The 12,684-nt window shown below is 45.4% G+C and overlaps 1 protein-coding gene across 8 annotated transcripts in view; it reads left to right on the forward strand.

Moving 5' to 3' along the window:
- Positions 1–12,684, forward strand: part of LOC105481224 (phospholipase C delta 4) — a 30,195-nt gene that overhangs the window by 13,081 nt on the left and 4,430 nt on the right. For 6 of the 8 annotated variants that reach the window (XM_071073387.1, XM_071073386.1, XM_071073388.1 and 3 more), the window contains 6 exons: positions 1,726–1,855; positions 2,586–2,817; positions 7,275–7,476; positions 9,160–9,304; positions 10,290–10,442; positions 11,774–11,965. In XM_071073387.1, the coding sequence (XP_070929488.1) occupies positions 1,726–1,855; positions 2,586–2,817; positions 7,275–7,476; positions 9,160–9,304; positions 10,290–10,442; positions 11,774–11,965 (1,054 nt within the window). Of the gene's footprint in view, positions 1–1,391; positions 1,856–2,100; positions 2,161–2,585; positions 2,818–7,274; positions 7,477–9,159; positions 9,305–10,289; positions 10,443–11,773; positions 11,966–12,684 lie in introns of those variants that run through there. The other 2 variants (XM_071073392.1, XM_071073393.1) reach the window with 2 other exon arrangements.

Here is a 12,684-nt window from a genome sequence, read left to right on the forward strand (position 1 = left end):
TGGGTGACAGAGTAAGACTCTGTCTGCAAAAAAATTTTTTTCTTTAATTATAAAAGAATTTTTAGGCCGGGCGCGGTGGCTCAAGCCTGTAATCCCAGCACTTTGGGAGGCCGAGATGGGCGGATCACGAGGTCAGGAGATCGAGACCATCCTGGCTAATACGGTGAAACCCCGTCTCTACTAAAAAATACAAAAAACTAGCTGGGCGAGGTGGCGGGTGCCTGTAGTCCCAGCTACTCGGGAGGCTGAGGCAGGAGAATGGCATAAACCCGGGAGGCGGAGCTTGCAGTGAGCTGAGATCCGGCCACTGCACTCCAACCTGGGCGACAAAGCGAGACTCCGTCTCAAAAAAAAAAAAAAAAAAAAAAAAAAAAGAATTTTTATTTCTTTATTTATAATAAACAAATAAAGTAGCCAGGTGTGGTGGTGCACACCTATAGTCCCAGCTACTTGAGAGGCTGAGGTGGGAGGATCACTTTGGTCTGGGAGCTCGAGGCTGTAGTGAGCCATGATTGCACCACTTTACTTCAGCCTGGGCAACAGAGCGAGACTCTGTCTAACAAACAAACAAAAACAGCCAGGTATGGTGGTGGGCGCCTGTAATCTCAGCTACTCAGGAGACTGAGGCAGGAGAATCTCTTGGACCCAGGAGATGGCAGTTGCAGTGAGCCAAGATCGCCCTAGTGCACTCCAGCCTGGGTGACAAAGTGAGACTCTGTCTCAAAAAAAAAAAAAAAAAAAAGGGTCAGGCACGGTGGCTCATGCCTGTAATCCCAGCACTTTGGGAGGCCGAGGTGGGCAGATCACAAGTTCAGGAGATCAAGACCATCCTGGCTAACACAGCGAAACCCCGTCTCTACTAAAAATACAAAAAAAGGCTGGACGCAGTGGCTCACGCCTGTAATCCCAGCACTTTGGGAGGCCGAGGTGGGAGGATCACGAGGTCAGGAGATTGAGACCATCCTGACTGACACTGTGAAACCCCGTCTCTACTAAAAATACAAAAAACTACAGGCATGGCGGCGGGCGCCTGTAGTCCCAGCTACTCGGGAGGCTGAGGCAGGAGAATGACGTGAACCTGGGAGGTGGAGGTAGCAGTGAGCTGAGATCACGCCACTGCACTCCAGCCTGGATGACAGCGCAAGACTCCGTCTCAAAAACAAAAACAAAAATGCCTAAAGGAATATGGACTTTTTTTGTTTTGAGACAGAATCTCACTCCATCACCCAGGCTGGAATGCAGTGGTGCGATCTGGGCTCCATGCAACCTCTGCCTCCCTGATTCAAGCGATTCTCATGTCTCAGCCTCCCTAGCAGCTGGAACGACAGGTGTGTGCCACCACACCCAGATAAATTTTTTGTATTTTTAGTAGGGATGGGAGTTCACCATGTTGCCAGGCTGGTCTCAAAACTCCTGACCTCATGTGATCCACCCACCTTGGCCTTCCAAAGTGCTGGGTTTACAGGAGTGAGCCATTGTGTCTGGCCAGAATATAGATGTCTTTCTGCAGGCAACAGGGAGGTCCCTGCAGGTGCCTGGACCATACAGTGACAAGACAGATTGGTGCTCTAGAGAGATTATTCTAGAAGCTGTATGGAGAATGGATTGGCACTGGGGGGAGAGACTGGCAGGAAAGACAGGGGAGAGATGTAAGTGGATGAATGTGCACACACAACTCCACACACAAACAGACACATTAGTACTTTTGCCTTGACTCATATCTGGATGGCTGAGTGACTGGTTTCAACGTGGAGACAAAAATCAGGATGGTAAGATGAGTTTCCAAGAAGTTCAGCGGTTATTGCACCTAATGAATGTGGAAATGGACCAAGAATATGCCTTCAGTCTTTTTCAGGTGAGTCTGCGGGGAAGGATTTCCAACAGCCAACAAGGCCACATTTTCATTTGGCCAGAAGTCCTCTGACCCCAGTTCACAACACTCAATTGTTAAATCTCTGCTATGTGCCCTAAGTGCTAGGCTCAATGCTCTAGGCTTGATGGGAAGTATAGGGGGTGATTCTTGCCTTTCAGTCTTGTTGAAAAGTCATAATTCTATGAAAGGTAAATAACAATATGTTATTATGTTGGACCTCAAGGACCTCTCTGTCCATGGCCAGAATTTCACAGGTGCCTAGAACAATGGAAAACCCCAGCTGGAATGTGAGTAAATAGGAGGAGGGATCTTCTGACCTTTTAGGGACCTTTGGGAGATTTAATTCTTTCTAGTTGAAAATTTTCTCTAGTAGCAAATGGTATGGCTAAAATTTTGCTTCTTACCTACTGAAGTGATTTATTCTATGAACACTAAATGTTAGGAGTTCCATGGGAGTTTTATGGAAGCATGTTTGGATCTATCTGTCTGTAAAATTGCTTTTACAGTGCAAGTCAAGGTCATAACATTTCCTGTTCTCCATGATGTGCTTATTTCACATTGCATGCTTATATCAAAACATCTAATTTACCATATAAATATATACACCTATGTACCCACAAACATTAAAAATTTTTTTAAAAATTAAAATAAAAAGATAATAACATTTCCCATTAAAAGGTTCATTCACTCTCCCCTAAACCCTCTCTTGCAGGCAGCAGACACGTCCCAGTCTGGGACTCTGGAAGGAGAAGAATTTGTAGAGTTCTATAAGGCATTGACTAAACGTGCTGAGGTGCAAGAACTATTTGAAAGTTTTTCAGCTGATGGGCAGAAGCTGACTCTGCTGGAATTTTTGGATTTCCTCCGAGAGGAGCAGAAGGAGAGAGACTGCACCTCCGAGCTTGCTCTGGAACTCATTGACCGCTATGAACCTTCAGACAGTGGTAAGATGAATCAGGTGAAGAGGCACCAGACATAGGGGTTGGAGAGAGGGGCATGATTACAAGGTCCAGAGACAAGCAGCCATCTGCCTGAGTGAAGGTTGAGTCTATCCCTATCCTGATCCCTACCCAATCATCTCATTTAACCACTCCTCCCAAAGGAGGGCAGGCATTCCCTGTTCAGACAAGACAGAGGTTTCCTCTGAGGTGCTAGATCTCTCAGGAGGAAGAAGAGTCCATGGCTCCCCATTCCTCCATTATGCTCATGTTTCCTTTACTTTCAGGAAGTTCTTTCTGATACCAGCTTTGCTCTCACTGGAAACGGAAAACCCTTGATCCTCTTTCTTTGGTCTCTTCTCTAGTGCATATGATTCCTTTTCCTCTGGTTCTTCTTTCATGGTTCCTGTTTGCTATTCCTTTAAATGCTGGCTCTCTGCCCTTTCCTGAGTTGTCTTCAATTCAAGTGGTTCTTGAGTCTCTAAGCCCCTGAGCCAGAAAGCCAGTTAGCCCGTGGCTGGGGGAATAAGGAGGCCAGTTATTTAGCTTTTAACGAGTGCAGCTGAAATATACCCTCTTGGTCTTCAAAGTTTCTTCCTCTTGCCTCTTCAGTAGACTCATTTCCTGCCCTCCATTCCCTTCAGATTGTGAGAAATTTACATTAATAATAAATAATTTACAAGGAACTTTCACATTCCTCATTTCATTTAGTACTTAGTACAACCTTGCAAGTCAACAGTAATCTTTATTGGTCCTTTATTACATATCCCATAATGCTCTAATATCTCTATGTACCTTTTCCTTTTTCTTTTCTTTTCTTTCTTTTTTTGTTTTGTTTTGTTTTGTTTTTTGAGACAGTTTTGCTCTTATTGCCCAGGCTGGAGTGCAATGGCATGATCTCAGTTCACCACAACCTCTGCCTCCCGGGTTCAAACAATTTTCCTGCCTCAGCCTTCCGAGTAGCTGGGATTACAGGCATGTGTCGCCACACCTGGCTAATTTTGTATTTTTAGTAGAGGATAGGGTTTCACCATGTTGGTCAGGTTGGTCTCGAACTCCCGACCTTAGGTGATCCACCTGCCTCAGCCTCCCAAAATGCTGGGATTATAGGCATGAGCCACCACGCCTGGCATCTACCTTTTCTAATACAATGATCTGTTGAAATGGGTCCTGCTATTAAGTCAGTTGTATAAAAGAGGAAAACTGAGGTTTAGAAAGATTCAGTGACTTGCTCAAAGCCAACATAATGAGAGAGGAACTGAGATTCAAACCCAGGTCATCTGACTCTTAGCCAGTGCCTCTCTTGAGAATGAGGGTAAGAGCTGGGATGGACGAGAGCTCGACAAGTGATCCAGGTATTCTGGGTCTAAACTCTTACTCCCTTTTATTCATTCATTCATTCATTCATTCATTCATTCATTCACTATTTCAGTGAATGCTTATTGAGTTGCTATAATGTGTCAGGACCTATGGTAGGCACCAGAGATATATTAGTGCCTAGATCAGACAAGGACACTGCCCTCATAAAACTTAGAGTCACACAGAAAACATTACAATCAATTATTTCAGATTTGTTTGGGTGTTCAGAATAGAGGTTGTAGGCTGAGTGCGGTGGCTCACGCCTGTAATCCCAGCACTTTGGGAGGCCAAGACGAGCAGATAACCTGAGGCCAGGAGTTCGAGACCAGCCTGGCCAACATGGTGAAACTCTGTGTCTACTGAAAATACAAAAATTAGCCAGGTGTGGTGGTGCATGCTTGTAATTCCAGCTACTTGGGAGGCTGAGGCATGAGAATCACTTGAACTTGGTAGGTGGAGGCTGTAGAAGCCGAGATTACACCACTGCACTCCAGCCTGGGTGTCATAGGCAGACTATGTCTCAGACCAAAAAAAAAAAAAAGAAAAAAAAGAATGGAGGTTCTAAAGCAATCATTTCAGAAAATGAAAGTGAAGAGAGTTAAGAAAGGTTAAGAAATAGGATCTCTAGACCAGGTGCTGTGGCTCACATTTGGAATCCCAGCACTTTGGGAGGCCGAAGCAGGAGGATCACCTGACATCAGGAGTTCAAGAACAGCCTGGCCTACATGGTGAAACCCCGTCTCCACTAAAAACACAAAAAATTAGCCGGGTATGGTGGCAGGAGCCTGTAATCCCAGTTACTCAGGAGGTTGAGACAGGAGAATCGCTTGAACCTGGGAGGCAGAGGTTGCAGTGAGCCGAGATCATGCCACTGCACTCCAGCCTGGGCGACAGACCAAGACTCTGTCTCAAAAAAAAAAAAAAGAAAAGAAAAGAAAAGAAAAAAAAAAAGAGAGAGAGAGAGAGAGAGAGAGAGAAATAAATAAATAAATAAATAAATAAATAAATAGGATCTTCTGTTCCCTGTGCAGAATCCAGTAAACATCAGTTACATTTCTTTCAACTTTCGACCCCCACCCCTCTTGGTGTTTCCTTCCCTTGAACTTGACAATCAGATACTACATCTGGCTACAGAGAGTAGTATCAGTCAAAAAACCTGGGCTCAGGTCTCCACTGTGCTTCTTATTAACTGAGTAACTGTGAGCAAGTCACTTAATCTAACTAACTCAGTTTCCTCATTTGTAAAATAATTGATGACAAAATGAAATAATGCACATGAAAAGTATCTGACAACAGTAAATTTACCTGAGTGATTTATTACTGTCAAGAATGAAACTTTCTGACTGGGCACAATGGCTCACGCCTGTAATCCCAACACTTTGGGAGGCCGAGGCAGGCGGATCACTTAAGGTCAGGAGTTTGAGACCAGCCTGGGCAACGTGGTGAAACCCCTTCTCTACTAAAAATATAAAAATTAGCCAGGTATGGTGGTGGGCACCTGTAATTTGAGCTACTTGGGTGCCTGAGGCAGGAGAATCGCTTGAACCTGGGAGGCGGAGGTTGCAGTGAGTGGAAATTGAACCATAGCACTCCAACCTGGGTGACAGAGCACGAGACTCCGTCTCAAAAACAAACCAACCAACCAACAAACAAAAAGAATGAAACTTCCACCAGGTGTGGTAGCTCATGCCTATAATACAGGAGGCTGAGGCAGGAGGACTGCTTGAGTTCAGGAGTTCAAGACCAGCCTGGGCAACATAGTGAGACCCCATCTCTAAAAAAAAAAAAAAAATTAACCAGGCCTGGTGGCACATTCCTGTAGTCCCAGCTACTTGAGAGGCTGAGGTGAGAGGATTGCTTGAGCCTGGAGGTCAAGGCTGCAGTGAGTTGTGATCGTGCCACTGCATCCAGCCTGGGTGACAGAGTGAGACTCTGTCTCAAAAAAATAAAAGGAAACTTCCTGCCCAACTTCCTGTCCTTCTTCACAATCTCCAGGACTTGTGAAACCTGGAGCAAGGAAGCTGGCCATGAGAGTCAGGTTGTTCCACCTTCCAGGTGAGCCTTCTTGTAGCAACATTATTCTCAGTGAGACTGAACAGCCCAGTGGTACAGGGCATGGCTCTGACACCTGGCGGCCTGGGTTCAAATCCCAGCTTCTACACTTACTAATTATGACACCTGGAGCAAGTTACCTCACCTCTCATGGCAGATTATATTACATCTACTTCATCATGTTAGTGAGAACATGAGTGAGATGCTGCATGGAATGCCCTGGGCATAGAGCGAGTGCTTAACTGTTGTTAAGTCATTGTTATTGTTGTTGTTATTGTTGTTGTATAAAGCCCATACTGAGATTGGAGGGAGCTATGGAAGGAGTAACAGGGCCCTTTCCTCAATGGGAGTGTAGTCTAAGGGGAGGTTGACAAATGCTCCTCAAAACATCATATGGGAACATGGACAGTAAGAAGAAATCCTCAGGCCATAGTTAGTCACAGGTACACAGCCCAAGGAAGAAAATACAGGTAGCTTGGCCATGTCACTAAGCCTTTGACTTTGATTCTCTCTGGGCCTCAGTTTCTCCATCTATAAAATTAGCCCTTTGGATGTTGTCCATTATGGTAACTGTGAACTCCATTTGGCTATTTAAAATTAAATTAACTAAAATCTAATAAAATTGAAAATTTAGTTCTTCAGTTACACAAGCCATATTTCAAGTGCTCAGTAGCCACATGTGACTAGAGGCTACTATATATGACACTGCAGAATAAAACTTTTTCTCATTAGTACTATAACATAAAAAAAGACCAAAAAAAAGTAAAAAAAAAAAAAAAAAAAAAAAAAAAGACATTTATCTCATTATAGGAAGTTCTATTGGATAGCACTGGACTTGAATAATCTTAATGATTCCTTTTAACATTCTTTGAGGGTGGGAATGATTGAAATGATACACACTAGGTGGGGCAAGTTTGGGATCTAAAGGTTGGGAATGGGTGCCATCTGAAAGGCAGGACTCTGGATGGAGTGGGAGGAAGGATGGTCTGTAGGTGTGCTGGGATGCTCCCATTCAGAGCTTCTCACCTAGTGTTCCCCTATCCACACTCCAGGCAAACTGCGGCATGTGCTGAGCATGGATGGCTTCCTCAGCTACCTCTGCTCTAAGGATGGAGACATCTTCAACCCAGCCTGCCTCCCCATCTATCAGGATATGACTCAACCCCTGAACCACTACTTCATCTGCTCCTCTCATAACACCTACCTAGTGGGGGACCAGCTTTGTGGCCAGAGCAGCGTCGAGGGATATATACGGTGCAGTGGTGGTAGAGAAGGGGTCCAACTCATGAGAGGGACCGTGTAGAAAAGTGAGGGGAGCTGTCAGTGTCTAACAGATTGGGACAGTGTTGTGGGGGTTTAGGGGCTGAGGAGCCCTGGGTACCAGAGACACTTGGCAGAGATATTGAAGATTGGTGGGAGAATGGTAATGAAACCCTATGGGTAAATGGAACTTCTCTTTCACAAGCTATGAAACTCTCCTGGAACTCAGAGGCCCTCACAGATTTATATTTAACAAATAAATAAACAGATTGTTAAATGGAAGGCAATAGAGAATAGGAGTTAAAAATATAGGTTCTGGGCTGGGCGTGGTGGCTCACGCCTGTAATCCCAGCACTTTGGGAGGCTGAGGTGGGCGGATCACGAAGTCAGGAGATCGAGACCATCCTGGCTAACATAGTGAAACCCTGTCTCTACAAAAAAAAGTACAAAAAATTACAGGTGGCGGGCACCTGTAGTTCCAGCTACTCGGGAGGTTGAGGCAGGAGAATGGCGTGAACCCGGGAGGTGGAGCTTGCAGTGAGCCGAGATCACGCCACTGCACTCCACCCTGGGTGACAGAGCGAGACTCCGTCTCAAAAAAAAAAAATATATATATATATATATATATAGATATAGATATAGATATAGATAGATAGATAGATATAGATTCTGGAGTCAGACCATCTGAAATTATATCTTTCAGATATAATATATAAATATAAATCAGATATAATTTCTAACTCTTTCACTTGGTACTCTGGGGCTAAGTATTTAACCTCTATGCCTCAGTCTCCCCATCTATGAAACAGGGATGGTAACAGTGCCTATTCTGTCTGGGTTGTTGTGAAGAGATAATCCATATGTCAATAGCTAATAAGCAGTTGCTGATTTTATTGTGACTAATCATAGATTAGATTGAATAGTCAAGATATCTTTTTATTACCAGCAACTGAACTAGTAGCTTCAAGGGATACAAGGATGAATGGAACATATAGTTTCCACCTTAGGAAGTCTAGCTGAGAAATTAAGGTGTAAATATACTGACAGTTTGAATAACCAGGGTGTTGTATAGGGATATAAAGCCAGAACACCAGCTGGACACAATGGCTTATGCCTGTAATTCCAGCACTTTGGGAGACCGAGGCGGGGAGATCACTTGAGCCCAGGAGTTCGAGACCAGGCTGGGCAACATAGTGAGAGCCCGTCTCTACAAAAAATACAAAAATTAGCCAGGTATGGTGATGTGTGCCTATAGTATCAGCTACTCGGGAGGCTGATGTGGGAGGATCGCTCGAGCCTGAGAGGTCAAGGCTGCAGTGAGCCATGTAGCACCACTGCACTCTAGCCTGGGTGACAGATTTAGACCCTGTCTCAAAAAAATAAAAGTAAATATAAATAAATAAGTAAAACCAGAACACCAGAAGCATCATGAGGCAATGTGTGATAGATTGCTATGGAAGGACTGTGAGTCAGGTGGGCTGAAGTATGGGTGGAGATCAGCGTGAGCTTGCAGCAGTGTCCCCATGGATGGAGAAGGCTCTATGCAGATGTAGCTTGAAGGGGTCTGGATGGGTAAGTGCTGGTGAGCGCTGTTCTCTTCAGAGTGGGGAGACAGTCCCTAGGTAGAAGATCCGATATTGACCTCTCCTATCTCTTGGGGGGATGGGGTTCTTTCAGGGCCCTGAAGCGGGGGTGCCGCTGTGTGGAGGTGGATGTATGGGATGGACCTAGTGGGGAACCTGTCGTTTACCATGGACACACCCTGACCTCCCGCATCCTGTTCAAAGATGTCGTGGCCACAGTAGCACAGTATGCCTTCCAGGTAGTAGCCCCAGAATGGGGACACTGGTGAGGCCAGAAGGTCTGAGGGAAGAGCGACTGGCTCTGGGTCTGGGGAGGGTGGAGGAGTGCAAGGGAAGTTCCATCAAGAGAGGATTTAACTGTAAAGCATCAGGCAAATACTAAAGGCTGATTATGAATAAGTGTTGGACGTGTTACTAATAATTCATAGTTATGGAGGTGATTACTTATGGTTAGAAACTATTACTTCTTCAGGCCAGGCATGGTGGCTCACACCTGTAATCCCAGCACTTTGGGAGGCCGAGGCGGGTGGATCACCTGAGGTTGGGAGTTTGAGACTAACCTGACCAACATGGAGAAACCCTGTCTCTATTAAAAACAGAAAAATAGAAAATTAGCTGGGCATGGTAGCACATGCCTATAATCCCAGCTACCTGGGGGGCTAAAGCAGGAGAATCCTTTGAACCCAGGAGGCGGAGGTTGCAGTGAGCTGAGATTGCACCAGTGCACTCCAACCTGGGCAACAAGAGTGAAACTCCATCTCAAAAAAAAAAAAAAACTATTACTTCTAACAAGTTCTATCACCCTTCTGGAAGAAGTGGATAGGAAACACAGAGATAGTGGTGAGTAGGGCTGAAGAACAACAGGAATCTGGAGGATGAAAACATGAGAGTGCAACATGAACACATAACCAGGAAATGTGGCCTGGCCTTCCCACTCAGAGCCTGAAAACTGAAAGGTCCCAGAGGGGCCTGGGTCAGACTTGGCACAGGTATGAGATTTAGGATCCCAAGATGTGAATGTGTCTTTAGCTGTGGGCAGTGTCCCAGGCATGGGCCTCAGACCCAGCAAGATCTCACTGAATCCTATAACGGAGTTGGAAGAGTTTAGCGATCAGGATACTCATTTGAGTGAGTAAGTAGGGAGGCCTAGGAAGCAGGTACTTGAAGAAGTAGGTTGCGGTGTTTTAGAACTCTGAATCCACTGTTCCCTCCCCTCACCACCAGACGTCAGACTACCCAGTCATCTTGTCCCTGGAAACCCACTGCAGCTGGGAGCAGCAACAGACCATGGCCCGCCATCTGACTGAGATCCTGGGGGAGCAGCTGCTGAGCACCACCTTGGATGGGGTGCTGCCCACTCAGCTGCCCTCACCTGAGGTAGGGACACTATTCCTCCAGCCCAGACTCTGCTGTGGCTTCCGGATTCCTCCACCTGGGCTCCTTCCTCTATGCCCCTCTTTGTTCCCTTTTTTCTATCCTCGGATGGACCACCTTGCTCTTTAATGTCCTTGGAGACAATTTTAACTTAAAATCTAATTGAACACAGAATTCTATTTATAGTTCTCTAAGTTTTAAATAAACAATTTACATTTTTTTTTTTCTCAGTGGAAGTATCTTGATTTTTTCTCCTTGTAGTTCATAGTTGTTGTGGACTATACAAACCATATAAAGGGAAATCTCCCCTCCTATCATAATCCCAACCTCTCCCATAACAAGCAGCTATCGACAGATTTTTTTTGTTTTTTGTTTTTTTTTTGAGACAGAGTTTCGCTCTTGTTGCCTAGGCTGGAGTGCAATGGTGTGACCTCGGCTCACTGCAACCTCCGCCTCCTGGCTTCAAGTGATTCTCCTGCCTCAGCCTCCTGAGTAGCTGGGATTACAGGCGTGCACCACCACACCTGGCTAATTTTTGTATTTTAGTAGAGATGAGGGTTCACTATATTAGCCAGGCTGGTCTCGACTTCCTGACCTCTCGTGATCCACTCTCCTCAGCCTCACAAATTACAGGCCTGAGCTACTGCGCCTGGCCCTGAGTTTTCAAGTCATGTTTCTAAAGGCTTTCCCACAGTAAGATTATTCAGGCCAGGTGCAGTGGCTCACGCCTCTAATCCCAGCACTTTGGGAGGCCGAGGCAGGTGGATCATGAAGTCAGGTGTTCGAGTCCAGCCTGGCCAACATAGTGAAAACCCATCTTTACTAAAAATACAAAAAGTTAGCTGGGCATGGTGGTGGGCGCCTGTAATCCCAGCTACTCGGGAGACTGAGGCAGGAGAATCGCTTGAACGTGGGAGGTGGAGGTTGCAGTGAGCTGAGATTGTGCCACTGCACTCCAGCCTGGGCGACAGTGCGAGACTCTGTCAAAAAAAAAAAAAAAAGAAAAAAAAGATTATTAAAAAAGATTCCCTATTTTCTTATGGTATTCTTATGTTCTTTATATTGACATGTAAATCTCTAATCTATGAGTATTTACTGTGTCAAATGTGTGGCAGGAGGCCACATATATTATTTTCCATATAGATAGAGATATTAAAAGTTTGCTTAACAATATGGGAATTCCAATTGTATGTATCAAGCAGCTGATCTCTTCCCTCAGGAACTTCCGACCACTCACTCACTTCCTCTGCCTTTGAGAACAATGAGGCTGGCATGATTCCCAGGAGTACCCGAGAGCAGACAAGTAGACAGGCCCCTTCATTTTTGTCCCCTAGGAGCTTCGGAGGAAGATCCTGGTGAAGGGGAAGAAGTTAACACTTGAGGAAGACCTGGAATATGAGGAAGAGGAAGTAGAGCCTGGGCTGGAGGGTGAGCATGAGTCAGAATTGGTGCTGGAGTCCCAGTTTGAGACTGAGTCTGAGCCTGAGCCCCAGGAGCAGAACCTTCAGATTAAGGACAAAAAGAAGGTAAGCCAGGAGTGGTCTTTCTGCTTTGGTATTTAGTCAACTTGCACAAGCTGAGGGCCTGTTTGTGAAGACTGGAGCCGTGCAAGGTGCAGGGCCAAGGAGCAATGACCCTTCTTCCCAATGAAGGAGATTTAAGAATGCATATATGGCATCAACATATATTATATACTGCCCTATATAGGTATGTTGCAGTGGCTTTCCAACTTCTTTGGGCCACACAATCTTTCAATTTTTTTTATTAATGAAATCTTATACAAAATAGATAAATGCAGAACCATCCTAGTTGAAGCACCCATTTGGCTTTCTCCTGGGTGCCCTAGTGACTCTTAAGACATTTTTGTACTTCTTGGTTTTCTTAAAGGCCAGCTTGAAAACCAGTGATGAGGGGATGTGTGTGTCTGTATGTGTAACATTATTATATTGGGTAAGTAGGGGTTACTGGAATGATTGCTGTGACCTCAGCCAAAGTGGGCACAGAGAAAGCTTCTTGGAAAGGGTTTTAGGAAGGACCAGCAGTAGCCAGAGCAGGAAGGAGAGCGCTTTGAGGTGGGGAGGCTGAAGGCTCTGAGAAGGCTATGCTACAGTGGTCCATCTCCCTGTAGGGAAGGGAGGCACAGGGAGAAGGGATGCCATTGGTGGGGCCTCCAAAATCCTGGTTTGAAGTCTGCCTTTCTCTCTCTTGTGCATTTGTGTGGCTCACTCAGCCGACTGACTCCTAG

This window comes from Macaca nemestrina, chromosome 11 (genome assembly GCF_043159975.1).
Source record: "Macaca nemestrina isolate mMacNem1 chromosome 11, mMacNem.hap1, whole genome shotgun sequence".
NCBI lineage: Eukaryota > Metazoa > Chordata > Mammalia > Primates > Cercopithecidae > Macaca > Macaca nemestrina.